Source organism: Rissa tridactyla, chromosome 7, assembly GCF_028500815.1.
Source record: "Rissa tridactyla isolate bRisTri1 chromosome 7, bRisTri1.patW.cur.20221130, whole genome shotgun sequence".
NCBI classification, from domain to species: domain Eukaryota; kingdom Metazoa; phylum Chordata; class Aves; order Charadriiformes; family Laridae; genus Rissa; species Rissa tridactyla.
The window spans coordinates 53,005,750-53,030,217 of record NC_071472.1 but is presented as its reverse complement, the minus strand read 5'-3'; the positions used below and the strand labels follow the sequence as shown (position 1 = coordinate 53,030,217).

Sequence of the window (24,468 nt, the reverse complement as noted above, 5' to 3'; positions counted from 1 at the left end):
AGTTTCTAAGTCTCTAGCTGCCTGCTTTGCACAAAAGGGTCGCCTGTTGGAAACGTGCTTTTGCTAGCGCTCACACATCATCCTTTTTTGCCTGTGAAAAGCAGACTGAGAAAGGACACCTGGCTGAATCTTTACGCTGAGTGATCCAGCCCCGCTAGGTGCCTGCTTCTTGCAGGATACAAATGCCAGACGTGCAGGGGGCAAAGTGTAAATTCCTCCAAACAGCTGGATGCAGATGGCTGCACTGCCAGTTGGCAACGCTTAATTTGTGTGAGGAGAGAAACTGTAAAAAGCTTTGTGTTCATAGAGCAGCTATAGCACGCAGAGCGATCAAATCTAGATAGCATCCAAAATGCCTGGCTGTATCTTTGCCGTGTAGGAGCTGCAGACTGGAATTTGTCATGTCTTGCCTTGGCTCTTTTTGATTTAACAGTGAAGAATTCATTGTGTAATTTTTAAAGTAGTTTGTTCCACTGAGGGCAGCGGTGGCAAAGCAGCCACACGGTCAGTAGTGGTGCTCAAGAGCCTGATTTATTATTGAGCTGAAGGAGGTGATGCTGGAACTCTGCAGAACCCTATCTGAACATTGCTTTGATTTTATTTCAGTACCGATTCCTACATCGAAGTCCTGGATGGGTCTAGGGTCCATCCTGAAACCTACGAATGGGCAAGAAAAATGGCAGTGGATGCCTTAGAATATGACGAGTCGGCAGAGGACGCTAATCCCGCAGGAGCTCTAGAGGAGATCTTAGAAAACCCCGAGCGTCTGAAAGACCTGGATCTCGATGCCTTTGCTGAAGAACTGGAAAGACAGGTGCACTGAGGTTCCTGGTGCTGAGAAACAGAGGGGAAGCTCTACTGTCCAGCTCAGAGCCTTAAGTTTTATAGCTGGTGACCCTTCTCCTTTTTAGGAGCTGAGCATTTAGCTGTTGCTGTTGTAAAATGTATAAACAGCCATGATGAGTATTCAGTGTCTGACAACGGCATGTGGTAAATGCTTGGGGCAGAGGGAGGAAGGAGGCAGGAGACAGTAATTAGACCGTTTAAGCTGTCCTCCCTGAACTGATCTAACTTTTTCCTGAACATATCAGTACTTTTGACGACCTCAGCATCCTGTAACTGAGTTCCACAGTTTGGTAGTACCTTGTGCATTCCTCTTCTTTTAAATTTGCTGTTTGATAAGTTCCTTGAGCTCTTTAATAACTTACACTGGATTTTGTGTTCACCTTCTTCCTGCTACTCATGGCTTTGTAACCTTTGAATACCACACAGGGCTACGGCGACAAGCATATCACTTTATATGACATTCGAGCTGAATTAAGCTGCAGGTACAAGGACCTGAGAACCCCGTACCGTTCTCCAAACACAGAAGAGGTCTTCAATATGCTGACCAAAGAAACTCCAGAGACTTTTTACATAGGTACATCCCTATTTACATCCTTGGTTTCTGTCATCCTAAGTTGACTTAGGATGTGTAAATGTGGGGAGAGGGATCTTGGTGAGAGTCATGTTGAGATGGTGCAATGTTTGCATGTGTGTGAAGCAGCTTTTAAAGTACTTGGGTAGGCTCCTTACACCGTCAAGTACAACTGCCTTGAGGGATTGAGGGAACTGCCCAGCCCTGTTATTAGCTTTCAGTTTTTCTTTCTTTCCTTCTCCTCTCCCATCACACCACAGGTAAAATGATCATCTGCAATGTGACTGGCATAGCCCACAGGCGGCCACAAGGAGAAAGCTACGACCAGGCAATACGGAATGATGAAACTGGCCTTTGGCAGTGTCCTTTCTGTCAGCAGGATAACTTTCCAGAGCTCAGCGAGGTGGGGAGGCTTCTCCTAATGGGTCTGCCTTTGTCAGGAGTCTGCTGTCGGCAGGCTTGAGCGTTTTGTAGGGTTCTTGGGAGACAAGGTATCAGAGCCAAGATGGCATCTGCAGTGCCCCAGGATCCCAACCTGAATGTGACCTTTGACCACAAATGTAATTTGTTCCACTTTTGACTAATTGTTTCAGTGTAGTTTTGACACATCCTTTATGGCTACATTATGGATTTTAGCAAACTGGGCTAGGAGTGACACGGACCTGGGGCTAAGCTGTCCAGTTCTTTGCAAATACATAAAGCAGGCTTGTTTGTGGTCTAGGATTGTGTTTTATGCAGAGAAACTGCCCGTGACACCTGAGAACAGAAGCTTGTTCTGCCACCTGCTCAATTTTAAGAACTTATCTGGCCTCCCTGCTGCTTAAGGCAGCTGTACTTTAGGTCTCTTCTAAACATTGCTGAATTCCAGCCTTGATAATCCGTGACTTTAAAACCCTATAGCGTTCATTAGAAACCAGCCCTAGCTGCAGGCTTGTGTTCAGGGTCTAAAAATGTTCTGACCTTCCTGGTTGCAAAGCCCCATAAGCTGAGCAGAACTGAAGTAGGAAGATTGCATTACTGGGTAGCATTCATTGAAGTCCTCTGTCCCCTGCCCTTCCACATGTCTCTGCTGGCTGCACCAATTTGCTGACACAGCTTTTAGACTTGGTTGAGTGTGAGCTGCCGGGGCTATTTTGTTTCCATGCTGAATGACTTTTACTTTTGCCTTATTCAAGGTCTGGAACCATTTTGACAGCGGTTCCTGCCCGGGTCAGGCCATTGGAGTGAAGACACGTCTGGATAATGGCGTCGCTGGCTTCATCCCAACGAAGTTTCTTAGTGATAAGGTGGTCAAGCGACCAGAAGAAAGAGTGAAGGTATGAAAGCAGTGGATTTTCACATATCCAGCAAGAACTGGAAGAGCCTGGAGGCAATACCAGAGATCCAGAATTTGGTTAATAACACTGTTCCCTAAATGACTTTTCAAACCTTATATTCATTTAAGGACTTTAAATCAGCAGCGAGGTCAGGTACTGGTTAGTGTCCTTTTCCCACAGTGCAAATCTCTCTTGGCAGCTGGTGGAAACCATGTTAATCAGTTAACATGTTGCACTGCGGGAGGATTTATTATAGTCTGGCTAAAGTCTGGGTTTAGGAGACCAGAAGGCATTCTAATGCAGAGCTGCCCTTTGTTTCTGGCTTTCTAAAGAGTTCACGGAACTGCTGTTAGATACGCAAGGGTCACTTTTCCTTCTCTCATAGCTTTTTTTCTTCTGCCTCAATTCATTTGCAGAGGCCATCGGAGTTACTGCTCTTGCTCAGGACAGGGATTGGGGGTTCCGAAAGAAAGAGGATCATATTTTTATCACATGTTACAATAGAGATTTAACATCTTTGCTGTCTTTTGGGGTCCCCCTGACAGGCCATGCAGGTGATGGATAATCCTGTAAGCTCAGAGGTCTCTCAGCATTTCATTGGAGTGTCATTAACTTCAGCATGGTTAACTGGAGTAGGACATTGCCGTTTTTGTGGCGGTATTTTCTGTTTCCCATTTAATTAGAGCAGTCCTTTGGGTGACTTCCACTCTGTTTCTGAACGGACTTAACTGCTTTCTTGCACATTGTGAAGTCCAGATTTGCTGCTCATATTGTTAGAGATATGTGAAATAGCAAACTTAATTGTCTTCAGCCTCCAGACATGCAGTTTGCTGTGTGGTATGGGGCATAGGTTCTAGATGCGCTGGAGAACTGCCCATTTTTCCTTTAATCTCTCTTGATTCTAGTCATCTTGGGGATCACTTTCAAAGGTTGTATCATTCTGAAGTAGGTGAGGTAATTTGTACCTCCTTACCGGCAGTGTGACCCCGCACAGATTGCTCCGTAGCGCAGGGGGGCTGGTGTATCAGCCAAACCTGCTGATCGGCTTTGCCTGCCCCTCTCCTGTAGGTGGGAATGACCGTTCACTGCAGGATTATGAAGATCGACATTGAGAAGTTCAGTGCAGACCTGACCTGCAGGACCTCAGACCTGATGGATAAGAACAATGAGTGGAAGCTGCCTAAAGACACTTACTACGACTTTGATTCTGAGGCAGCAGATCACAAACAGGAAGAAGACCTGAAGAGAAAGCAGCAGCGGACAAGTGAGTCTCTCGTTTTTTCTCTCCCTCGTAATGCCGGCCTTCCCAGAGTGCTTCAGGAGAATAAGCACAATTAGACATGGAATTGGAATAAAGCAGTTCCTCTTGGAAGCCTAAACACTCCTCTTTGTCCTCTAGCGTACATCAAGAGAGTAATTGCTCACCCATCATTCCACAACATTAGCTTCAAGCAAGCTGAGAAGATGATGGAGACCATGGACCAAGGGGATGTGATTATTCGGCCCAGTAGCAAAGGGGAGAACCACCTGACTGTCACCTGGAAGGTGAACGATGGCATTTACCAGCATGTGGATGTCCGAGAAGAGGGCAAGGAGAATGCCTTCAGCCTTGGCTCCACACTTTGGATTAACACAGAGGTAAGAGCCTTGCAGAGCATGCCTGCCAAGGAGTTGGTGGGTAAGAAGTACTTATTTGGCAGAGACAGGTTGGCACAGCTGCTTTCAGGTTGTTGGAGAGTAACTTATACTGCAGATCCCGGATTCTTAGACAATACTCAACTCTTTTTTTTTTTTTTTTTTTTTTTTTTTTTAAATTTTTCTCTTCATAAAGCATCCAGCCTTGCTGTGCAGAATGTATGACTGAGAGCTGTATGCTAGAATCAGAGTTCCCTATCATGCATCCTAAATACCTCTTTAAATGTGTTTGTTCAAAGGAGTTTGAAGACCTGGATGAAATTGTTGCTCGCTATGTCCAACCAATGGCTTCTTTTGCCAGAGACCTGTTGAATCACAAATACTACCAGGACTGCAACGGTGGAGACAAGAAGGTGAGCCTGTCCCAGGCTGCGGTAGCTTGTGTGGGAGATAAAGGAGCGTAGTATAAGTTTCTTTGTCTCAGGATAGTCTTAAACTCTTTGAGTCTGGCATGAGCTGCTGCTGGACTGAGCTCTCAGATCTTTCTCTTGTTGCTTGGGGCTTGGCAGTCACTTTCCAGCTGTAGATCTCAGGGGGATTCTGTCTGGGAGCAGTGGAGTTAGGACATGGGAGTGTGGTGTGCTACAGCGGTGTGCCAGAGCAGCAGAGGGTTGCCCTGCCAGCAAATGTCACTGACAGGAGAGTATTGGCTTTCTGTCACCTGGTGACATTTGTGCACCAACACTATGCAGAAATATTGGTCCTTGTTGGATTGCTGGCATCAGGGCTGTGGGGAAAAAAGGGCTGTCTGCAGCACGGAGGGAGATATCTGTAGGCTCTGTGTGTTGCTAAAAATGCAGGCTCTCCTTGAGCATTTCTCTTCCCCCCGCCTTCCTCTCTGTAATTAGAAGCTGGAAGAGCTGCTGATAAAGACCAAGAAAGAGAAGCCAACGTTTATTCCCTACTTTATCAGTGCCTGTAAAGATCTACCTGGCAAATTCCTCTTGGGATACCAGCCTCGAGGCAAACCAAGGTAAGTGAGAGGCAAGCCCGGCAGCTGCAGCTGAATACTGCCAGTACCACACCTCAACTTATTGCTGCCAGTTTTTCTTGTGTCTCTGTCAGTATCCCCGTAAGTCATGCCTCCCCTTAGCAGGGTTTGGCCCCTTGACAGTAGAGGACCCATGTCTAGGAGTAAATCTCACCCAGGAGACTCCCGTCTTTCTAACCAGCTGGCTGCCACAAGCGGTACTGCCCTGTGCTGGGGGTATCACTGGGTTATAGGCAATGATTGACAGAATTTGCATGGAAAGGCATGGTATTCGGGAGCGTTTATTTGGAAAAAAAAAGAACGTGGCTTGGGTAGGTCTATCTGTTCAGTATCACCACGGCCATCGCCTGAGTGTGTAGGTCTTACCTGTTCTGACTGTGGCCTGTTGGTGTGAGGGTGCCGTACAGTGGCAGGTATGGCTCTGAAGCAGCCTCTCATCTCTTGTGCTCTCCTGTATTCACTGCTCCTCACAGGATAGAGTATGTGACGGTGACACCAGAAGGATTCCGCTACCGGGGCCAGGTCTTCCCTACCGTTAACGGGCTCTTCCGATGGTTTAAGGATCATTATCAGGACCCTGTTCCAGGTGAGCGCCCCAAAACCTGAGTACCTCAACTGTTTGTTTCGTAAGTGTCACGCTGTAGGGGCTGTTAGTAAAGGACAACTACATGTTCTTTATCCCTGAAATATGTCCTAGGATTTTCTACAAGTGGGAAGTTTCAAAGCAATGCCCAAGTGCTTGGCTTCCACAGACCCATTGAGAGCTCCCTGAGAGTTAATCTTTCAGCCAAGCAGGCCATGAGGCAAAGGCTGGGCTTGTCCCTTTCCTCTCCCTTAGCCTTCCCCACCATACAACCCTCATACACGAGTCGATGCTAAAATAGCATCTTGCCCGGACAGGCGTTGCCTGCATTTTTTTTTCAAATTCTGAGTTTCAGGTCAATAGCTGCTCTTCTGGGAGAACTAATCTATCCCTCTTGGTTTATGTTTTATGTAGGTATTACCCCCAGCAGTAGCAGTCGGACCAGGACTCCAGCCTCCATTAATGCTACTCCAGCTAACATTAACCTGGCAGGTCAGTGCAGGCCTTTCCTGGTTGGAATCGGGATGGGAGCTCCTTTTCCGGACTCTGCTTTGTCTAACGCAATGGGTCTTTCTTGCAGACCTGACCCGTGCAGTGAACGCTCTACCGCAGAACATGACCTCCCAGATGTTCAGTGCCATCGCTGCTGTGACAGGCCAGGGACAGAACCCAAATGCCACCCCTGCGCAGTGGGCAACCAGTCAGTATGGCTATGGAGGCAGCGGAGGCGGCAGCAGCGCGTACCACGTAAGAGTCACTTAAATTTCTGAGAGCTGGTGCTGCGTGGCTTCTCCTTGCTGCTAGAAACCATCTTGTGGGGGCTCCACTGGGAGCCTAAGAGTTTCTCGTTGCCGGGGATCATCCAGTCCTCGTTGTGTACCTGTGGTGCTGCACAGGGGAGCCTGGCTGGATTCTTGGACCGGGTTTCTTCTTACCTCCTGTGGCTGAGGAAATGAGGCACGTAACACAGCCCTGCTCTGGGGAGGGTTGAAGAAAGTAGCAAATCGGTCTGCCCCCCAAGGAATGTGGCAGGGTGGAGAGGTGGGATCCAGCGGTGAGGGCGCACAACCTTCTGATTGTGTCTCTGAATTGGCAACGTGAGCTGCCAGTGGAAGAGATTAGCTGTGAAACTATGCGCTGAGTTTGCAGGGCTTTTCAGATCAGCGTGCTAATCTCCAAGCAGCACCGGCAGGCGAACACCTCAGCCTGACCGAACACCCAGAGGCTTTGCAGGGAGTAAGATGGAATTGGACAGTTTTGGCTCATGCTGAAGCTTTTCCTCGTGTGTGCTGGTGTGTACCTCCTCCCAGCCCCTGCTCCCAGCTCCCCATCTGATCCTGAGGCTAAATCCAGCTGCAGGACTGAGGTGCCTGGCTACAAAAAACGCACCCAGCTGTTAGAGACACCTAATGAAGAGGTGCTGCAAGACAACGCTTGCAGAGAAGAGTAATCCTCTTTTAGAGTGCCTTGGGAGGCTTTCACGGAGTTTGGCACAGTAATGCTGAGCTGGGGATAGGCAGGGATTCTGGATAACCCAATGTATTAATTGTCAAGACAATCTGAAGGAAAAAGGAGGTGAACAGCAGGAGGCAAACAGACTTAAGTGCTCCATTGGACAAACAGTGAGCCAGCCAGCTTGAGGTGTGGGAGGGAGCCATCTCGGGAGCTGCTGCACCATCTCTGCAGCCCACAGGGGAAGAATTCATCTGTTCTTCATCCCCACTGCAGGACGTCATTGCTGCTAGCTTGCCCCAAGTGTCTCTTGTGCCCATCTTTTGTGGCCCTTACCTTTGCTTGGTTTAAGGATCTCCCCTTGTACCCTGTGTGGGGTGAACAAGGCAGGCAGGCTGTGCTGGCCCAGGTTGGGTGGGCGATCGGGGGCTTTCAGGGCACCAAATGTCTGTACTCAGCAGGGTCTCGCTCCTCTTGCTGCTCAGCCCCCCATTCCCTGGGCAACGGTCACCGCAAACCTCTCCTTGCCCAGATGAGGGGCTCCAGCAGGAGGCTGGGAGTGTGCAGCAAGGGTGGGCACCAGCCTCCCGGGCAAGTAGGGCAACGAGAGCATGCCAGACCCAGCCCAGCAGGGTTTGCCCTCTGTCCCCTAACAGTATCTGTTCTCTACAGGTCTTCACGACTCCAGCACAGCAACCGGTGGCCACCCCTCTGATGACCCCCAGTTACTCCTACACTACCCCCAGCCAGCCGATTACAACACCCCAGTACCAGCTCCAGGCCAACACCACACCCCAGTCCACCCAGTCCCAGACGCAGTCACAGCCATCGTCCAGCTCCAGGCAGAGGCAGCAGCCAAAGTGAGTGACTCTGGCGCCGGGTGCATGTATCCGTCTGTGTCCCGTCTTGATTGCTTTTGTTGATTTTTGTGGAATCAGCGTGGTGGGGTTGCCTCTCACCTTCCCAAATGGGATTCTCGTGGAGGGAGGGCAGGGAAGGTGTCCCGCTAGCGGGACTCACTTTCTGCCCGTGTCGTTGCAGGACCAACAGTCACGCTGCGATCGACTGGGGGAAGATGGCCGAGCAGTGGCTCCAGGAGAAGGAGGCTGAACGGAGGAAACAGAAGCAAAGGTTGACTCCTCGCCCGTCTCCTAGCCCCATGATCGAGAGCACGCCCATGTCCATCGCTGGGGACGCCACGCCACTGCTGGATGAGATGGATCGATAGGCCGTGCTGGACCTGACCCCTACCCTCCGCTCCCTTCTCTAGGAAGGGGAAGGGAGAGTGAACAGTTGAGAACAACTTCCCTTCCCTCAGCCACATAACTCCTGTTATTATACGTCGTGAGATGGTGGGAAATGACTCTTGGTGACATGCACCTGAGCAAATTAATAGACTTGACAGGGCTGGTCTAAATATACATACTATATATATATAAATATATCATAGGAAGGGACACTGCAGCGGCCTCTGCGTTCCAGGCCCTGGTTCACCACTTCGGAAGTTCGGCAAAGTAATTATGAGGTCAAACGAGTCTGTCCTTGTACATGCACAGCAGTCTGCTTTCACCGCGAAGACTAGGAAGCAAGCGTAGCTGAAAGCGCAGACCATCAGCCTGGAGTGAGCCTCTTCCATTTGGATTCTCCCAGCCCCTGACCGTCACCTCTCCTTATCCTGAGAGCATAAAGCAAAGTCATGGGGGTTGTGACAAGCAAACCAGAGTTCTCAGAAAGTTTCTGTTGTCTTTTGCTCTGTGTTTTCATGTGTAACAGGCTCTGGGGAGTCTGTGCTGACCCCCAGCTGTGTTCACAGGGCTCTGGCACAGCAGCTCTGGGGCTCGGGGTCCTGCCGGAGAGAAAGGCAGCTGTTGGTACCAAAGGCTTGCTCTTTCCTCTGGCTTCTTTTGGAACAATATTTATTTAGTTTTGATTTTATTTTTTTTTTTTAATCAGACTGCGAAACAAAACGCCAGCCAACGGCAGCTTTCCCGAGCACGGGACAGACACGTGGGCTAAAAACGATGTGAGAGCAGCTGCTCCTATGGTGGGGAATGCAAAGCGGCCGGGAGCGCATGGCATCCTCCTCCGTATCCGCTTAACCCTGCCCAGTTATAACCAAGAGGGGTAAATAAATACCAGTGTTTCTACCGAACGCTAGTTGAGAGGTTTCCTGCCTGCGTTGTGCGCTGCCTGCCTGCCCTCTTAGCAATGGATTCGCTTAGAAACAGAGTTCAGTGGTGAAAGTCGATGCTCCTTCTTCCTTTGGTGCTTGGAGTTGCCCTCTGTGTGCTGAAACTTTCACAGAGAAGCTGATTGCTGTTGAGCTGATAAAGAATAATGTTTTGTTTTGAATGCATCATATAGAGACATCACGGTGACATCCTGGGCACCTCCTGGAGACCCGCGTCTCTCACTGGCTGGGAGAGGTACTGGGGGGCCTGGGAGCGGGGGCAGACAGTGTAGATAACTTTGGTCATGTCAGAAACAGCCCGCTGCAGTATTGCAGAGCCGCTGCCAGCGCTGAGAGCCATTTCTGAACTGGAAAGTTCCCGCTGCACACACTTTCCTCTCTCCGGCTTTGTTAGTAGGGATTTTCTATGGAAGCAGAGTCTTTGTTCCTTCCAAGTGCTCCTGGTTAGCCTCCTCCCGCTAGGAAATGAGCAAGAACAGCAGATCTTAAGAAACAAAGCTCTTTTTTTGCATGTAAATGCTCCTGAAGAATGGCAGCAACCCGGGAGACAAAGCAAAGCAAAGCTCTTTCCACAGAGAAATGCGACTGTGAAGCCATCTCCTCATCTCCTGGGCAGTGCTGGGGGGGCTGACACAGTCCTGTTCCTCCTGGCAGTACTGGGGGGGGCTGACACAGTCCTGTTCCTCCCCTGCAACTGCACGGGACGGGACGGACCGTGCTCCGGGGCCCACGGCTGCCGTAGGTTGCAGGTGTACTAACATTACGCTATTTTTTTATTTTATGAACCTCTGTATGACGGGAATTTGACTGGGAGCAGCTCCTCTACCAGGGATGTGTCAGACCCCTACGGGGAGGAGCGAGTTGTGCGTTGTCGGCTCCTTTTTTGGCTGTCTTTGTTTTTAGTTTTCCCTTACTGTCAATAAAAATTCTACTTTTGGGAAGCTGCCCGCATGCCACATGTCTCTGCTTCCCGCGGTGACACTGTGATTGTCGCAAGGACTTTGCACCCATTAGCAGTGCTCCGGAGGGTGCGGATGCCTGGTTACGACCTTGGTATTTCCCCCCTGGGCTCTCGTGGTCCGCTTATTTCAGGGATTTGGGATTGCACCACACACTTCTCCGGGAATGGTGGGGCTTGCACGGGGCAGCTCTGCTCTTTGGTGCTCTCTGGTCTCCCAAGGCTGTGTCATGGCAAAACAGGAGACAGCACTCGGCTCCTATCGCTCCAGCTTTTTCTAATTATGGAATTTGGTGCTGGTGGGGGAAGATCTTCCTACCGGCCTCGCCGGGTAGGAGAGGGCATGCCGTGCCAAGCCACCCTCTTTGCTCAGGAGCTGGGGGCCGTGCCCTGTCTCTGGGCGCTGCCCTCCAACTCTTCACCACAGGAGCCCCGTTAATCAGCGAGTCGGGCTGCGATCGCCAGGCAGGGACACGGCAGCATCTGCCTTTGTCCCAGGGCTGAGAAAGCTGCTATTGTCCCACTCCAGAGAGCTCTTGTGTGGCTTTTGAGGAGCCTCCGGGGAGGGACGAGGTCACCGCTCCTCCCGGAGCAGGCCCCGCTGCCATTGCTGGGGGCTGGAGAAGGAGTGGGTGCCGGTGTGGCAGCAGCCTGCTTCTCCCAGCCTGGGGAAAGGCGGCGGGTTAAGCAGAGGAGGGAGCCGGGATGGTGCAATTCGTTAGCTGGTCCTCCAGAGAAATACACCCCTGGGGAGCCTGGAGCTCAGCCGTCTGTGGCAACCATCTTTTAGGGGGAGCTAAAACCAGGGCTCTGCCCTGCGCCGGTGTGGGGACGGGGGTTGCGTCTCCGGCCAGAGCAGCGGCTCGCTGTCCCCCGTGCCCAGGAAGGTGACACGAGACGGTGGGAGCGGTGAGGAACAGCTCAAACCCGCTCGATACCCACCCGCCTCCAGGTGTTCCCCTCCCGCAGCCCTGCAAGTGGGATCGTCCCTGGGATTTCTCCTGGAAGCTGCCCCCCCTTCCTCCCCCCGGTGCGATCCCTCCTCCCCACGGAGAGAGACGGGGCTGAGGCTGTGCCATCTGCTCCAGCCACCAACTTTATTACGCAGCCGAGACCCGCGCCGGGGGGAGTCATGGCCGCAGGTCTCGTCCAGGCTCGGCCTCAGCTTGGCTTTTCCGCCTCTTCTTTCTGTTCCTCTCCTTCCTCCTCCTCTTCCCGCTGGCGGTGGGGACCGGGGATGGGGGGGCCAGGGATGGCTCCCCACCCAAGCTCTCCCGCGCCAGGGCGTCGCTCAGGACGGCGTTGGCCGTTTCGCCCAAGTCCGGCAGTGGGGCCCGTGGGTCCTGCCCCACGGAGAGAGCGGCTGCGGGATGGCTGAGCTCCCCATTTTCGGAAGGGCCTTTCTTTTTCAGACCTTTCCCCTTCTTTTTCTTGTCTTTCTTCTTCCCCTTCCTCTCTTTCTTGGCTGCCTTGGGCCGGGCGCGATGGTCTGCGGGGACGGCTCCTCCGCCCGTGCTGCTCCACGGGGGGCTCAGAGGGACCCCCCCAGGTCTCGCTGCCCGGTCGATCAGCTCCCCACCAAACTCATACAGCACCGGCTCCCTGGGCACCGCGATGGCCACCGTGTTGTACGCCTTGCACCTGCAGAGAGCGAGGAGGCGGGGGGGGTGAGGCGAGCCCTGGGCGGGGGGGTGGCAGTCCCCGCGGTGGGGGGGACACTCACCAGACGTAGAGGTAGGGCTCCACGCACTCCTCCTTGTAGGCGAACTCGAAGCAGGGCACCTGGATGACGTTGAAGAAGGCCTGTCCCACCACCCGCGAGGCCGTGTCGTTCACCCGCCGCAGGCACTCCTTCAACCTGCCACGGGGCACAGCCGGGGGGTGAGGGGGGACGGAGGGGCTGGGGAAATCCTGCCCCCCACCCCGGGATGGAGGGATGCTGTGGGGCACAGCTGGGCACAGGGCTGCTCACCGGCGGTCGCAGTCGCAGTGGCTGATGGTGTGCCAGCGCAGGTTGCGGTACCCGTAGCGGGCGGTGAAGGGGTGGATGACGTGCTGGCAGTGGTCATGGTCCCGGCAGCACCGGTCCGTGTCCCGGTGTTCCCCTGCAGGGAAGGGATGGGATGCAGGCAGGGCTGCGGGCTCCGCTGGGGCTAGATGGGGTTGGGGTCAGGGCTGAACTGGGCTAAGACTGGGATCCGAACTAGATCGGACTGATACAGGACCGGGATCAGGCTGGGTTGGGCAGGGGCTGGGACTGGAGCGGCACTTGGACAAGGCTGGCACTGGGATGGGGACTGGGGCTGCACCAGTGGGGATGAGACTGGGATCAGGATGGGGACCAGGACCAAGAGAGGGACTAGGATGGGATCAGGACAGGGACTGGGATCAGGATAGTGCACTAGGTTGGACCAGCACTGGGATGGGGACTGGGGCTGCACCAGTGGGGATGAGACTGGGATCAGGATGGGGACCAGGACCAAGAGAGGGACTAGGATGGGATCAGGACAGGGACTGGGATCAGGATAGTGCACTAGGTTGGACCAGCACCGCGATGGGGAGCAGAATGGGAGCAGGATGGGCCAGGGACCAGGCTGGGGACAGAGTGAATCAGGACTGGACCAGCACCAGGGTGGGGACAATGAGGGGACCAGTGTGGGGACCAGGGTGGACCAGCCCTGCGATGGGCACTAGACAGAGGTGAACCGGTGGGCTGGGGCTGGACCAGCACTGGGGTGGGGTCTGGACTGGGACCAACAGCGACTGAACTAGCCACGGGGACGGGGACAGGAGTGGACCAGCACTGGGATGGGACTGGACTAGGATTGATGGGGATTGACTCAGCACTGGGATGGGGACTGGGACAGGGTGAAGCAGCACAGGACTGGGGATGGGATGGGAAGGGGAGGGAAGGGGAGGGAAGGGAAGGGAAAGATGGGATGGGATAGAAAAGGAAGGGATGAGAAAGGATGGGAAGGGAAGGGATAGGAAAGAATTGGATAGGATGGGAAAGGATGGGTTGGGAAGGGAAGGGATAGGAAGGGATAGAATGGGAAAGGATGGGATGGGAAAGGATGGGTTGGGAAGGGATAGGAAAGGATGGGGTGGGAAAGGATGGGTTGGGAAGGGAAGGGATAGGAAAGGATATGGGATGGGAAGGGAAGTGATGGGAAAGGGTAGGATGGGAAAGGATAGGATGGGAAAGGATGGGATGGGAAAGGATGGGATGGGAAGGGAAGGGATGGGAAAGGATGGGATGGGAAAGGATAGGATGGGAAGGGTTAGGAAAGGATAGGATGGGTTGGGAAAGGAAGGGAAGGGATGGGAAGGGGGTACAGGTAGCAGCAGCCCGGCCGCCCTTACCCAGCTGCTCGTAGGCATCCGCATTGCTGCCCGCACCGCACCACAGCGTCCCGGGGTAGGTGAGCCCACGGCGGGCACGGGGTCGTCCCGGCGGGGCCGCTCCGGTGCCGGGGGCCGCTCCGGGGGCGGCTGCCAGCAGGAGGAGGAGGAGGAGGAGGAGAAGGAGGCGGCAGAGCAGCCCCGGGGCGCACATGGCACCGCGCAACCCGCCGCCGTGAGCCCGCCTTATAGCCCCGCGCATCCCGCCCCGGCGGGGGGGCTCGGCACGGCCCCGTGCGGAGGGTCCCGCCGAGCCCGGGCTGCTGGAGCCGCTCCCCGCAGCCGCCGCCGCTCCCCCCGGGCCCCGCAGCCCGCGGGGAAGGGGTTACCCCTCCCGGTGGGGCCGGGCCCCGTTGCTGTGGCAGCCGGTGGGGTGATGTGCCGGGGCCGGTAACGAGCCGGCACCAACGCGCCCGCCCCGTGACGCGCCGGCCCCCCCACGGCCCCGGCCCCGGCCCCGAGCGGACCCCGACGGGACAAGGATGCTCCCTGCAGCCCCGTGTCCCCGTCCCATGGATGCTCCCTGCAGCCCCACATCCCGGCCCATGGATGCTCCCTGCAGCCCCGTGTCCCCATCCCATGGATGCTCCCTGCAGCCCCGTGTCCCCGTCCCATGGATGCTCCCTGCAGCCCCACATCCCGGCCCATGGATGCTCCCTGCAGCCCCGTGTCCCCATCCCATGGATGCTCCCTGCAGCCCCGTGTCCCCATCCCATGGATGCTCCCTACAGCCCCGTGTCCCCATCCCATGGATGCTCCCTACAGCCCCGTGCCCTATCCTATGGATGCTCCCTACAGCCCTGTGCCCCATCCCATGGATGCTCCCTGCAGCCCCGTGTCCCCATCCCATGGATGTTCCCTGCAGCCCCGTGGCCCCATCCCATGGATGCTCCCTACAGCCCCGTGCCCTATCCTATGGATGCTCCCTACAGCCCCGTGTCCCCGTCCCATGGATGCTCCCTACAGCCCCGTGTCCCCATCCCATGGATGCTCCCTGCAGCCCCGTGTCCCCATCCCATGGATGCTCCCTGCAGCCCCGTGTCCCATCGCATGGATGCTCCCTGCAGCCCCACATCCCGGCCCATGGATGCTCCCTGCAGCCCCGTGTCCCCATCGCATGGATGCTCCCTACAGCCCCACATCCCGGCCCATGGATGCTCCCTGCAGCCCCGTGTCCCCATCCCATGGATGTTCCCTGCAGCCCCGTGTCCCCATCCCATGGATGCTCCCTACAGCCCCGTGCCCTATCCTATGGATGCTCCCTACAGCCCTGTGCCCTATCCTATGGATGCTCCCTGCTGCCCCGTGCCCCCATCCCACAGGTGCTCTCTGCAGCCCCGTGCCCCCATCCCATGGATGCTCCCTGCAGCCCCGTGTCCCCGTCCCATGGATGCTCCCTACAGCCCCGTGTCCCATCGCATGGATGCTCCCTGCAGCCCCGTGTCCCCATCCCATGGATGCTCCCTACAGCCCCGTGTCCCATCCCATGGATGCTCCCTGCAGCCCCACATCCCGGCCCATGGATGCTCCCTGCAGCCCTGTGTCCCCATCCCATGGATGCTCCCTGCAGCCCCATGTCCCCATCCCATGGATGCTCCCTACAGCCCCGTGCCCTATCCTATGGATGCTCCCTGCTGCCCCGTGCCCCCATCCCACGGGTGCTCTCTGCAGCCCCGTGCCCCCATCCCATGGATGCTCCCTGCTGCCCCATGTCCCCATCCCACGGGTGCTCTCTGCAGCCCCATGTCCCATCCCACGTGTGCTCCCTGCAGCCCCCTCTCCCTTCCCACGGACGCTCCCTGCCCATCATGTGTCCCCATCCCACAGATGCTGCCTGCAGCCCCATGTCCCATCCTAGAGATGCTGCCTGTGGCCTCGTGCCCCATCCCATGGATGCTCCCTGTGGCCTTATGTCCCCATACCATGGCTCTGGCCCCATATCCCTCTCCCACTGCTGTGGCCCCATGTCCCCTTTCCATGGATGCCCCGCGGTGCCTTTCACAGGGGCAGCCCCAGTGCTCCGTGCCCAGCCGGGGCTGGCAGCCCACAGGCGCCTGGCAGCTCCCAGCGCGGCTGCCAGGGCTCGCCCCCTTGGCTGGCTCCCCGGCCACGAAGCCCATTGGCAATCTGGACACGGCTCCGGTACACTGGGTGGCCAAGGAGCCAGCACTCAGCAGGGCAGGACAGTGCCTGGACACTCCAACGGGGACATGCGTGGCCTCAGAAGTTCCTTTGCGCTGCCCAAGACCCCAAAGACCACGGGGCTGCCCCCTGAGCATCACCCTGCCTTGCTGACCCTTCCATCCACAGGGTGCCAAGGGCACCGCGCCGCCCGCACCGCTCCCAGGCACCGCTGGTGCAGGCGGCTGGGTGCTGGGGACGCCCCAGCCCCGGTGCTCCCCACCACGCAACCGCTTGGCTGGGACAGCAGAGCCTGGTGGGGACACATTGCCGTCCCCGCCTGGCACCAGCCCAGGTCCCGGCTGGCCGAGGGTGCTGGCGGGGGCCCAGCGCCGCGGTGGCTGCCCCCTCTCAGCTGTTGCTGTCTGTGACGCTCCCCGTGACGGTCCCGCTCGGCTCAGCCTCGCCGCCGGCACCCAGGTACGGAGCCGACCCGGGCGCGCTGGGATCCCAGGGTGCCCACCTCGGGAGTGGGGGGCGGATGGGGAAGGTGGGGGGCATCGAGCCGCGGGGAGCCCTGCAGGTGGGGAATCTCACCCCAGTTACATGCTCAGTGCTCGCAGCGCCAGTGGTCCCCGCGCATGGACCTGTGCCACGTCCCCACCACCCGAGAGAAGGGCTGGTACCTGGCGCTGATGGCCCCCAACGTCAAGGGTCGCAACTACGCCTGGCTGGACCCCTCCCGGCTCTACTGCCACCCGCAAGTACACAGCACCCGGGGCTGGAGGGCACCCGCAGGGGTGGCCGGGTGGGCTGCAGCTCTGCGGGGCCCTCAGGGCACCCGACCGTGCCCACGGGCACCGGCCCACGGGCTGCAGGTGGCCACGATGGGCTGCAGGCACCCAGCACCTCCGCTCTCTCCCCAGGGCCTGCAGGACTGCGTGGGCGACCTGCTGCAGCCCTTCCAGGGAGACCCCATCGACATGGTGGCCGGTATCGACGCCATGGGCTTCATCCTGGGTGAGCGGGGATGTGGGTGAGCCCAGGGTAGCCATCCCTCATCCCCCGGCGGACCTGACGGTGCCGTGCCCGCCTCCAGGTGCTGCCACCGCCGCCGTGCTGCAGAAAGGCTTCCTGGCCATCCGCAAAGCCGGGCACCTCTGCGTGCAGACGCTGGCGCAGCCCTACACCGACTACTCGGGCCGAGAGAAGGTGATGGAGGTCCGCACTGATGCCATCTCGCCGGGTGAGACAGCGGGGTGCCCCCATTAACGGGGGGGAGGGGGGGGTGGGGGGGTGGTGTGTGCGCTGCCACCGCGGGCACCGGGCACTCAGCCGCAGCCTCTGCCCCCTCCCAGGTCTGCGCATCCTCCTGGTGGACCAGTGGGTGGAAACCGGGGGCACCATGCGAGCGGCCATCCAGCTGGTGGAGCGGCTGGGGGGGGTCGTGGCAGGTAGGAGGGGGGGGTACAGGGGCACCCCGGGGTGCACCCGTGGCTGCAGTGGGAGCGTTGTCCCCATACCCCGCGGCAGTTGGTCGCTGAGCGTCCCCCCGGCCTTGTCCCGCAGGTGTTGCCGCCATCTGCATCGAGGACAGCGAGGGCGGGCGGTGGATCCGGGAGCGCTACAAGTGTGCCCACTGCGTCCCCCCCATCCTGCAGCCCCGCTTCGACCGCCACCAGTTCGGCTGGGACTGACATGGGGCTGCCACCCCCCCCCGCCCCGTGTCCCCCCCGCGGGGCGCAGGGCTGCCAGCTCTTCGGGGCAGGGATGCCCCAGGGCATCCCCCACCCAGTTTGGCTTTCACCCTAGCCAAGACGCTCACCCCTCCCATGGCTCCATCCTCCCGCCGGCCCGCAAGCCTGGGGGGCTGCTTGGGGGGCAGGGGGAGCCGCAGCCATCCCTGACCCCCCAGCCTCACGCTTTTCTTAAAAAGCATAAAAAAAGTTTTATTAAGAAAAACGGGAGCCCGGGGGCATCTCCCCCTGCAAGCGGTACCTGGGTTTGCATAGCTAAGGCAGCCGCACGGGCGCTCCTGCCCGCCCCGGCTGTGGGTGCCTGGGCAGGTGGGGGGGCCGGGGGGGCCGGGGCCACCCCTCTTTGGTCCAGAGGTGTGAGCGCAGCCAGGGGGGGCCTCACTGGCAGCACTTGGGTTTCTTGCGGGGTGCCGACAGGTACAGGTCGCTCTCGTTGCTGCTGATGCCTGGGGGGACAGAGGGGTGGGAGGGGGGGGGGAGGGTAGAGGGGGGGGGGGTAAGGTTGGGGGGCACCCGCGCGGGGCCGGCCGGGGGTACTCACGCACGGTGTCGCCGATCTTGCGGGCACTGCTGCGCTCCAGCTCGGCCAGCACGCTGCCCTCGAAGGTCAGTGCCGCCACGCGGAAGAAGAAATCCCGCACGTTCTCCCCTGCCCCGCGGGACGACACCCCCTCAGCGTCCCCTCAGCCGGACGGACAGTGGGGGTCCGCATTCCTCCCCCCGCCCCCCCCACCCGGCCAGGGACCCACCGGTGAGCGAGGAGACAGCCCAATACTCCGCCTGCATCTCCTGGGCCACCTTCAGAGCATCCTTCTCCATCAGGCTGTACTGCGCCGGCGTCTGCCAACCGAGCCGGGGGGGTGGGCGGGTGGCGGGGACGACCCCCCCCAACCGGGGCGCAGGGAGCCCATGGGAAGGGGGGACACACTCACGCTCAGGTCCTTCTTGGAGCCCACCAAGAAGAGGATGACGTTGGATGGGTCGTTCTCCTTCAGGGCATCAGCCAGCCACTGCCTGCGGGGGCCACTGTCACCAGCCGGTGGCCGAGCACTGCCCTCTTGCTCGCGCACCGCAGCGTCGCCAGCAGCCATGTGTCCTCCTGCCTGGCTCCCACCTCTCCATCCAGCCCCACCACCCCCCCCGCCCTTGTCCCCAGTCCCACCCGAGGCCCTTGGCCACGTGTCACCTACCGCGTGTGCTCCAGGGATGCCACGTCGTTGACGTCGAAGACGATCACGATGGCTGGGGAGGGGGGGAAAGGAGGAGTGAGATGGGGACGGGGACAGACGGTGTGTCCCCGCGGTGTGGTGGGACATGGTGGGGACCTCACCTTGCGCTCCCCGGTAGTAGGTGGAGGCGATGCACTTGAAGCGCTCCTGGCCGGCCGTGTCCCACCTTGAAGGAGGTGGGGGGGTACGGGAGGTGAGGCGGGGGGGCCGCAGGGGTGCGCAGGGGGCAGCGGGGGGGACACTGTCACCTACTCACAGCTGCAGGCTGAAGGGCACCCCCAGCACCTCGAACCGCTCCATCTCGAAATCCACCCCGATGGTCGCCTTGTAGTTCTTATCGAAGGTGTCTTTGCAAAAGCTGGGGGGGGGGAACAGACGGGTGTCAGCAGCCCCCAGACTGCCCCCCCACAGACCCCACCCCTGGGGGCTCAGCGCCCCCCACGCCAGGAGATGGGGAGATGCCCAGCACCAGAGTCCAGCTGGAGCCCAGCTCAGCCCAAGGTGCTGCTGCCCTTTTTGCGGGGGGGGGGGAGTGTCTCTTCCCTTGCCCCCCACCCGCCCCCAAGAATCTCTCCGGGGTGGGGGGGGGTGTTCCTGTTACCGGTTGATCAGGCAGGTCTTCCCCACCGAGAGGTCCCCCACCACGATGATCTTGGAGATCTTGAACCTGCAGGGCAGGGGGACGCACGGCCGCTCAACGGGGCTGGGGGGGGCTCCCCGTCTGCCCCCCTCCCCCGGCCAGCCCCACGGGCAGGGGGGTTCGTGGGGTGGCGATGTGTGGGGGTGTCACCCCGCAGCCCCCCCACCCCCCACCCCGTGTCCAGCAGCGCCCTGCAGCCCGTCTCTCCCACCCCACCGCCAGCCGCAGCCCGGACCCCCGCCTTCCCCCCGCGCTGCATTCCTGCGCCGTGACGCAGGGCTCGGCACACGGGCAGCGCCGGCAGCCACGCGGCGCCCGCGCCGGGGACCCCCACCCGGGGCCGGTGGGGCCGTGGGACCCTCGTCACCTTCATCCCCCAACCCTGAGGTCCCCAAATCACCGCCCGGACTCACCCCACGGTGCCCGTCCGCTGCTCCTGGCAAGCGCTGGCCACCGTGGGGTGGAAGGCGGGGCGGGCGTGCAGGGCGGCCTCCTTCCGAAAACACTGGTGGGGGGACAAAGAGGGGACACCGGTGTGAGCACGGGGCTCGGCAAGGCCACCCCTAGACCGGTGCTTGTCCCCCCTGCCTGCTCACCGGGGGCAGGTCGGCGATGACCCTGTCCCTGCGGACCGGAGCCAGCACGTTCATCGTCCCGCGGGGCCGCCTGGGTGGCCGGGGTGAGCGGGGACCGGACGAGAGCCACCGCAAAGCCTGGGGACAGAGGGAGCAGGGAGTGGCGATGTCCCCATGTCCCAGCTGTCCCCACGTCCCCATGCACAGCATCCCGGAACACGGCTGTCCCGGTGTCCCCAAGCATGGCTGTCCCCATGTCCCAGTCACCCCAAAGTCCCCAAATGTGGTTGTCCCCACACCCTGGGGTGCAGCTGTCCATGTGTCCCAGCCGTCCCCATGTCCCAGCCATCCCTACATCCCTGTGCACGCCTGTCCCCTTGTCCCAGCCGTCCCCACATCCCGAGCGTGGCATCCCCAGGGTATGGCTGTCCCCATCCATCGCCACGTCCCTGCACCCCCGGGTACCGCTGTCCCCATGTCCCCACGTCCCGGGTGTAGCATCCCAGCGCACGGCTGTCCCCATGTCCCACCGGTCCCCCACATCCCCGAGCGTGGCTCTCCCCATGTCCCCCACCTCCGTCCCCGTCTCCCCGAGCGTGCCCGTATCGGTGTCCCGCCCATCCCCACGGCTGTCCCCGTGTCTCACGGCTCCCCACGTCCCCTCCTGTGCTTGTCCCCGTCTCCCACCCTCCCCGTGTCCTACCGCTCCCCCCCCGTGTGCCTGTCCCCCACCGCCCCCCCAAAAGCACGTCCCCCCCACTGCATCCCGCTCCTCGGCCAAGTCCCCTCCGCGGGGGAATATGGGGGGGGGGGGGGTGGGGGGTGGGGTGTGTGTTACCGCGAACCTCCCGGCTCCGGTAGCGGTGCTCGGCGCTGCACGCCCAGCCCCGGAGGAACCGGCGTCCTGGCCCCTCCCCCGTCCCCCCTTCGGGGGCGGGGGAGGGGCCAGGACGCCGGTTCCTCCGGGGCTGGGCCACTGCGTTGCTTCCCACCCGACGGGACCCCGATAATCTCCCCAGACACCGGGGCTCATCCCGATCCCCCGCCGTCGGGGCGGGTGGGGGGTGGCGCGGCGCTCAGGACTACAACTCCCATGAGGCCTTGCGGGGTGATGGCGGCGCATCTGCGCATGCGCAGAGGAGGCTGCTAGGGGGTACTACCATTCCCGGCGTTCCCCGAGGCATCGCGAGAGTTGGAGCTGGGATGTCTCGCGAGATTTGGGGATATAAGGCCCTGCGGTGCGGGGCAGGAGGCCCCTTTCGGCTTCCGCCTGGACAAGATGGCGCCCAAGGCGAAGAAGGAGGGTGAGGGTTGGGGGCGGCGGGGTCTGTGTGGGCGGGAGCGGGGGAATATCGTGCTGTGGTGTCCCCCGGGGTGCGGGTGTAGGCCGGGGGAGGGGTGCGGGCTGAGCGGTGTGGGGGGTGAGGGAGGTTTGGAGCCCGATGCTCGGCCGCGGGCACGTGGGGAGGCCTGCGGCGGCGGGCCCAGCGCGGTTGTCTGAGGGAGGGTGGGCCCCCCTCGGACTCTGGGGGGAGTGAGGGTGGTGGGGAGGAAACGAGTTCCCTCGCTGGTGAGGCGCGAGGTTTGTTTAGAGGCGGGGAGGGGGAAACGTCAAGCGCATTGGGCATTATGGGGTTGGTCTTGGCGGGATGAGACCATGGACCGCTTGGGGAGGTGGTGTTCATTGAGTTGCGTGGCAGGAGAAGCCGTGGCCCGTTGGGGCAGCCAGGGGAGCATACTGGTCCTGCAGAACCTACTTGTCCTGACTGAGCTGTCGTTATAGCTGTGCCTCCGAAGACAGAGGCGAAGGCTAAGGCGCTGAAGGCCAAGAAGGCCGTCCTGAAGGGGGTACACAGTCACAAGAAGAAGAAGATCCGCACATCGCCCACCTTCCGCAGGCCCAAGACCCTGCGACTGCACCGGCAGCCCAAGTACCCCCGTAAAAGCGCCCCACGGAGAAACAAGTACGTGTGGGGTGTTGGGCTCTGCCCTGCTGCAAGGCTTGTGGGGTGGAGGCAACCCCATGTGTGGGCTCCTGTGGGTACCTGTGTCTCACTGCAGGTCCCAGGGTGACACCTTGCCAGTGTGCTGCCTTGGGAGCTGAGCCCACACGGTGGCAGAGTGGTGGGTGTTGGGGGTGCAGGTGATGATTTCATGCGACCAAAGCCTGAGAGTTCATGATTAGAACTTTTATTCCAACTGATGCACCCCAAAGAAAGCCTCTGAGTGCAGGGACAGCTTCTGCCAGCCTCCTGTTAACCACAGGGTCTCTCTCCTGCAGGCTGGACCATTATGCCATTATCAAGTTCCCTTTGACCACAGAGTCAGCAATGAAGAAGATAGAGGATAACAATACTCTGGTTTTCATCGTCGATGTCAAGGCAAACAAGCACCAGATCAAACAGGCTGTCAAGAAGCTGTATGATATTGATGTGGCCAAGGTCAACACATTGATTAGGTGAGAAGAGGGGAAAAATATGTCACTGGTGGGTGTGAGATGCTTCAAGAGCCCGGAGTGGCTTTTGGCAGAACATGGGAACACGTGTGAGTTTCAGCAGTTGTGGGTACTCTCAGGAGGTGTGGGATTAAACTCTGAAGCGCTTTCAGTGTTAAAGTTTTGAGAAATGCAGCTTGTGACTGAGCACATCTTAGGGGAAGTGGTAAACGTTGGCAGACCGGGGGGTTGGCTTCATCGGCGAGCTCTTCTAACCCCAGGGAGTCTTGTGCAAATGATGTGAACATTTTTTTACCACTGAGTAAAGTGATGTTTCCAAAGGAACCACTGATGCACACTGCTATAAAAGGAGAGTGGAGCAGGTGGGAGAAGTTGTTGCCTCTGTACTGATGTCTCCTGTTTCTTTCTAGGCCTGATGGGGAGAAGAAGGCTTATGTCCGACTGGCTCCAGATTACGATGCGCTGGATGTAGCCAACAAGGTGAGAAATCTTTGAAACTTTGCAGCTCCCTTTGTCTTCTATCTCCTGTGCCGTCTGTTCTTCCGGGAGTACAGGTGAGGTACTTGTGCTTCAAGCACTGTGGAGTGTCCTTGTAGTTAGACAGGATCCAAGTGTTCAGAAACAAGGCCGCGTTGCCTAGCAAAACACAATTCTGCCTGGGAGATCATGAAGTTAGGTGGGAAAAGTTAGAGAGAGAGAGAGAGTTGCTGCTGTTCTTCAACCCCACCAGGGAGGGGCTCCACTCCACAGGACTACAGGAGCTCCAGAGCATTATTGGGGAGGATGCAGAAACTGCCCTGCAGCTTCTGGGTTGACGCAGCGTTTGTCCTAATGGTGTTCTTGGCTAGTGCTGTTGGCAGCTCATTTAATGGGGGAAATTATTCTGGGGCATTGCTGTGCTGCCGGCCTGGGTGAAGGAGGGCCTTGTGCCGTACAGGTGGCTGGAAGCAGCAGGCAGTTTAGTCCTCGATGGGGCTGAGGCAGACAGGAGGCAGCGGTGGTACGTATTGGAGCAGGGGAATGTGGCTGTGGACTAGCACAGGGGCCACCAAGGAGTAAATGTTTGAAGCGGTTGTGTAAGGTACTCGGGCAGGTCTGGGAGGAAGGCACCTTGGAGGACAGGAATCCTGGGGAGATGCAGCCCCGGCAGTGGTGGCTTGTGGTGGAGGTTGTGCCTTTCTGCCACCGTAACATCTGTTTTAACATGCTTTGCTTCTTTCCAGATTGGAATCATCTAAACTGCGTCTACTGAGGACTGTACAGACAGGATAATAAACCCTGTGACACCACTGAGGGGCTCTTGTGTTTTGTGACAGCATGGCCTGTGTGAAAGAGAGTGCCCAGGAAACTTCTGGCGCTTCCTTTCAGTAAAGGGCTTCCTCCCTCCATCCCTCCTGCCTACTGTAGCCTGGTACTAGGCGGGCAGAGCCGACTGCTCCGCAAGGGTCCCTCCCCTGGTTGTCAGCAAACATGAGGTGACACTGCCCCAAATCTCAAATATTTCTGCTTACCCGAGACCTCTGGTATCCTGCATTTTGTTGCCCCCTGTAATTAGCATGTGTTTGTGATCAGTGTTCTTCGTGTCCTACATAGTTTCCTTCTGGAGCATACCACAGGCTGATGAGTGCCCAGGAGGTAGGTAGGAACCACAACAAAAACCTGTTTATGGTTCACATCTGGCACAAG

At 58.6% G+C, this 24,468-nt stretch overlaps 4 protein-coding genes and 2 non-coding genes across 10 annotated transcripts in view; 5 read left to right on the top strand and 1 right to left on the bottom strand.

Moving 5' to 3' along the window:
- Positions 1 to 10,586, top strand: part of SUPT6H (SPT6 homolog, histone chaperone and transcription elongation factor) — a 30,319-nt gene extending 19,733 nt beyond the window's left edge. For all 3 annotated transcript variants that reach the window (XM_054208651.1, XM_054208649.1, XM_054208650.1), the window contains 13 exons: positions 607 to 814; positions 1,273 to 1,420; positions 1,678 to 1,820; positions 2,593 to 2,733; positions 3,802 to 3,997; positions 4,133 to 4,371; positions 4,668 to 4,781; positions 5,277 to 5,401; positions 5,893 to 6,005; positions 6,417 to 6,494; positions 6,583 to 6,749; positions 8,127 to 8,314; positions 8,496 to 10,586. In XM_054208651.1, coding sequence (XP_054064626.1) covers positions 607 to 814; positions 1,273 to 1,420; positions 1,678 to 1,820; positions 2,593 to 2,733; positions 3,802 to 3,997; positions 4,133 to 4,371; positions 4,668 to 4,781; positions 5,277 to 5,401; positions 5,893 to 6,005; positions 6,417 to 6,494; positions 6,583 to 6,749; positions 8,127 to 8,314; positions 8,496 to 8,682 — 2,047 coding nt within the window. In that variant the 3' untranslated portion in view covers positions 8,683 to 10,586. The remainder of the gene's footprint in view (positions 1 to 606; positions 815 to 1,272; positions 1,421 to 1,677; positions 1,821 to 2,592; positions 2,734 to 3,801; positions 3,998 to 4,132; positions 4,372 to 4,667; positions 4,782 to 5,276; positions 5,402 to 5,892; positions 6,006 to 6,416; positions 6,495 to 6,582; positions 6,750 to 8,126; positions 8,315 to 8,495) is intronic.
- Positions 10,587 to 16,557: 5,971 nt separating this feature from the next.
- On the top strand, positions 16,558 to 18,032 carry LOC128912642 (adenine phosphoribosyltransferase-like). Its single transcript, XM_054208950.1, has 6 exons — positions 16,558 to 16,606; positions 16,741 to 16,890; positions 17,053 to 17,146; positions 17,226 to 17,372; positions 17,485 to 17,580; positions 17,696 to 18,032. Exons 2-6 carry the CDS (start codon positions 16,768 to 16,770, stop codon positions 17,821 to 17,823), a joined length of 588 nt encoding a protein of 195 aa, XP_054064925.1. The 5' UTR covers positions 16,558 to 16,606; positions 16,741 to 16,767; the 3' UTR covers positions 17,824 to 18,032.
- Positions 18,033 to 18,113: 81 nt separating this feature from the next.
- RAB34 (RAB34, member RAS oncogene family) lies at positions 18,114 to 21,231 on the bottom strand. 3 transcript variants are annotated; one of them, XM_054208947.1, is made up of 11 exons: positions 21,166 to 21,231; positions 20,349 to 20,465; positions 20,166 to 20,257; positions 19,714 to 19,779; positions 19,369 to 19,470; positions 19,214 to 19,278; positions 19,074 to 19,125; positions 18,816 to 18,897; positions 18,633 to 18,723; positions 18,425 to 18,532; positions 18,115 to 18,329 (listed from the first exon to the last, which is right to left on the bottom strand). In XM_054208947.1, exons 2-11 carry the CDS (start codon positions 20,400 to 20,402, stop codon positions 18,262 to 18,264), a joined length of 780 nt encoding a protein of 259 aa, XP_054064922.1. In that variant the 5' UTR covers positions 20,403 to 20,465; positions 21,166 to 21,231; the 3' UTR covers positions 18,115 to 18,261. The 3 variants fall into 3 exon arrangements, with proteins under 3 accessions (XP_054064924.1, XP_054064922.1, XP_054064923.1); XM_054208948.1 differs by having other exon boundaries at positions 21,173 to 21,225; XM_054208949.1 differs by lacking the exon at positions 19,714 to 19,779 and having other exon boundaries at positions 18,114 to 18,329.
- A 297-nt stretch (positions 21,232 to 21,528) lies between these two features.
- On the top strand, positions 21,529 to 24,071 carry RPL23A (ribosomal protein L23a). Its single transcript, XM_054210028.1, has 5 exons — positions 21,529 to 21,631; positions 22,111 to 22,291; positions 22,609 to 22,785; positions 23,193 to 23,262; positions 24,006 to 24,071. Exons 1-5 carry the CDS (start codon positions 21,607 to 21,609, stop codon positions 24,018 to 24,020), a joined length of 468 nt encoding a protein of 155 aa, XP_054066003.1. The 5' UTR covers positions 21,529 to 21,606; the 3' UTR covers positions 24,021 to 24,071.
- LOC128913211 (small nucleolar RNA Z17) lies at positions 22,464 to 22,536 on the top strand. The gene has a single exon (XR_008467875.1). It is a non-coding gene; the product is annotated as a small nucleolar RNA Z17 (small nucleolar RNA).
- LOC128913210 (small nucleolar RNA SNORD42) lies at positions 23,051 to 23,118 on the top strand. Its single transcript, XR_008467874.1, has one exon. It is a non-coding gene; the product is annotated as a small nucleolar RNA SNORD42 (small nucleolar RNA).
- Positions 24,072 to 24,468: the final 397 nt, after the last annotated feature.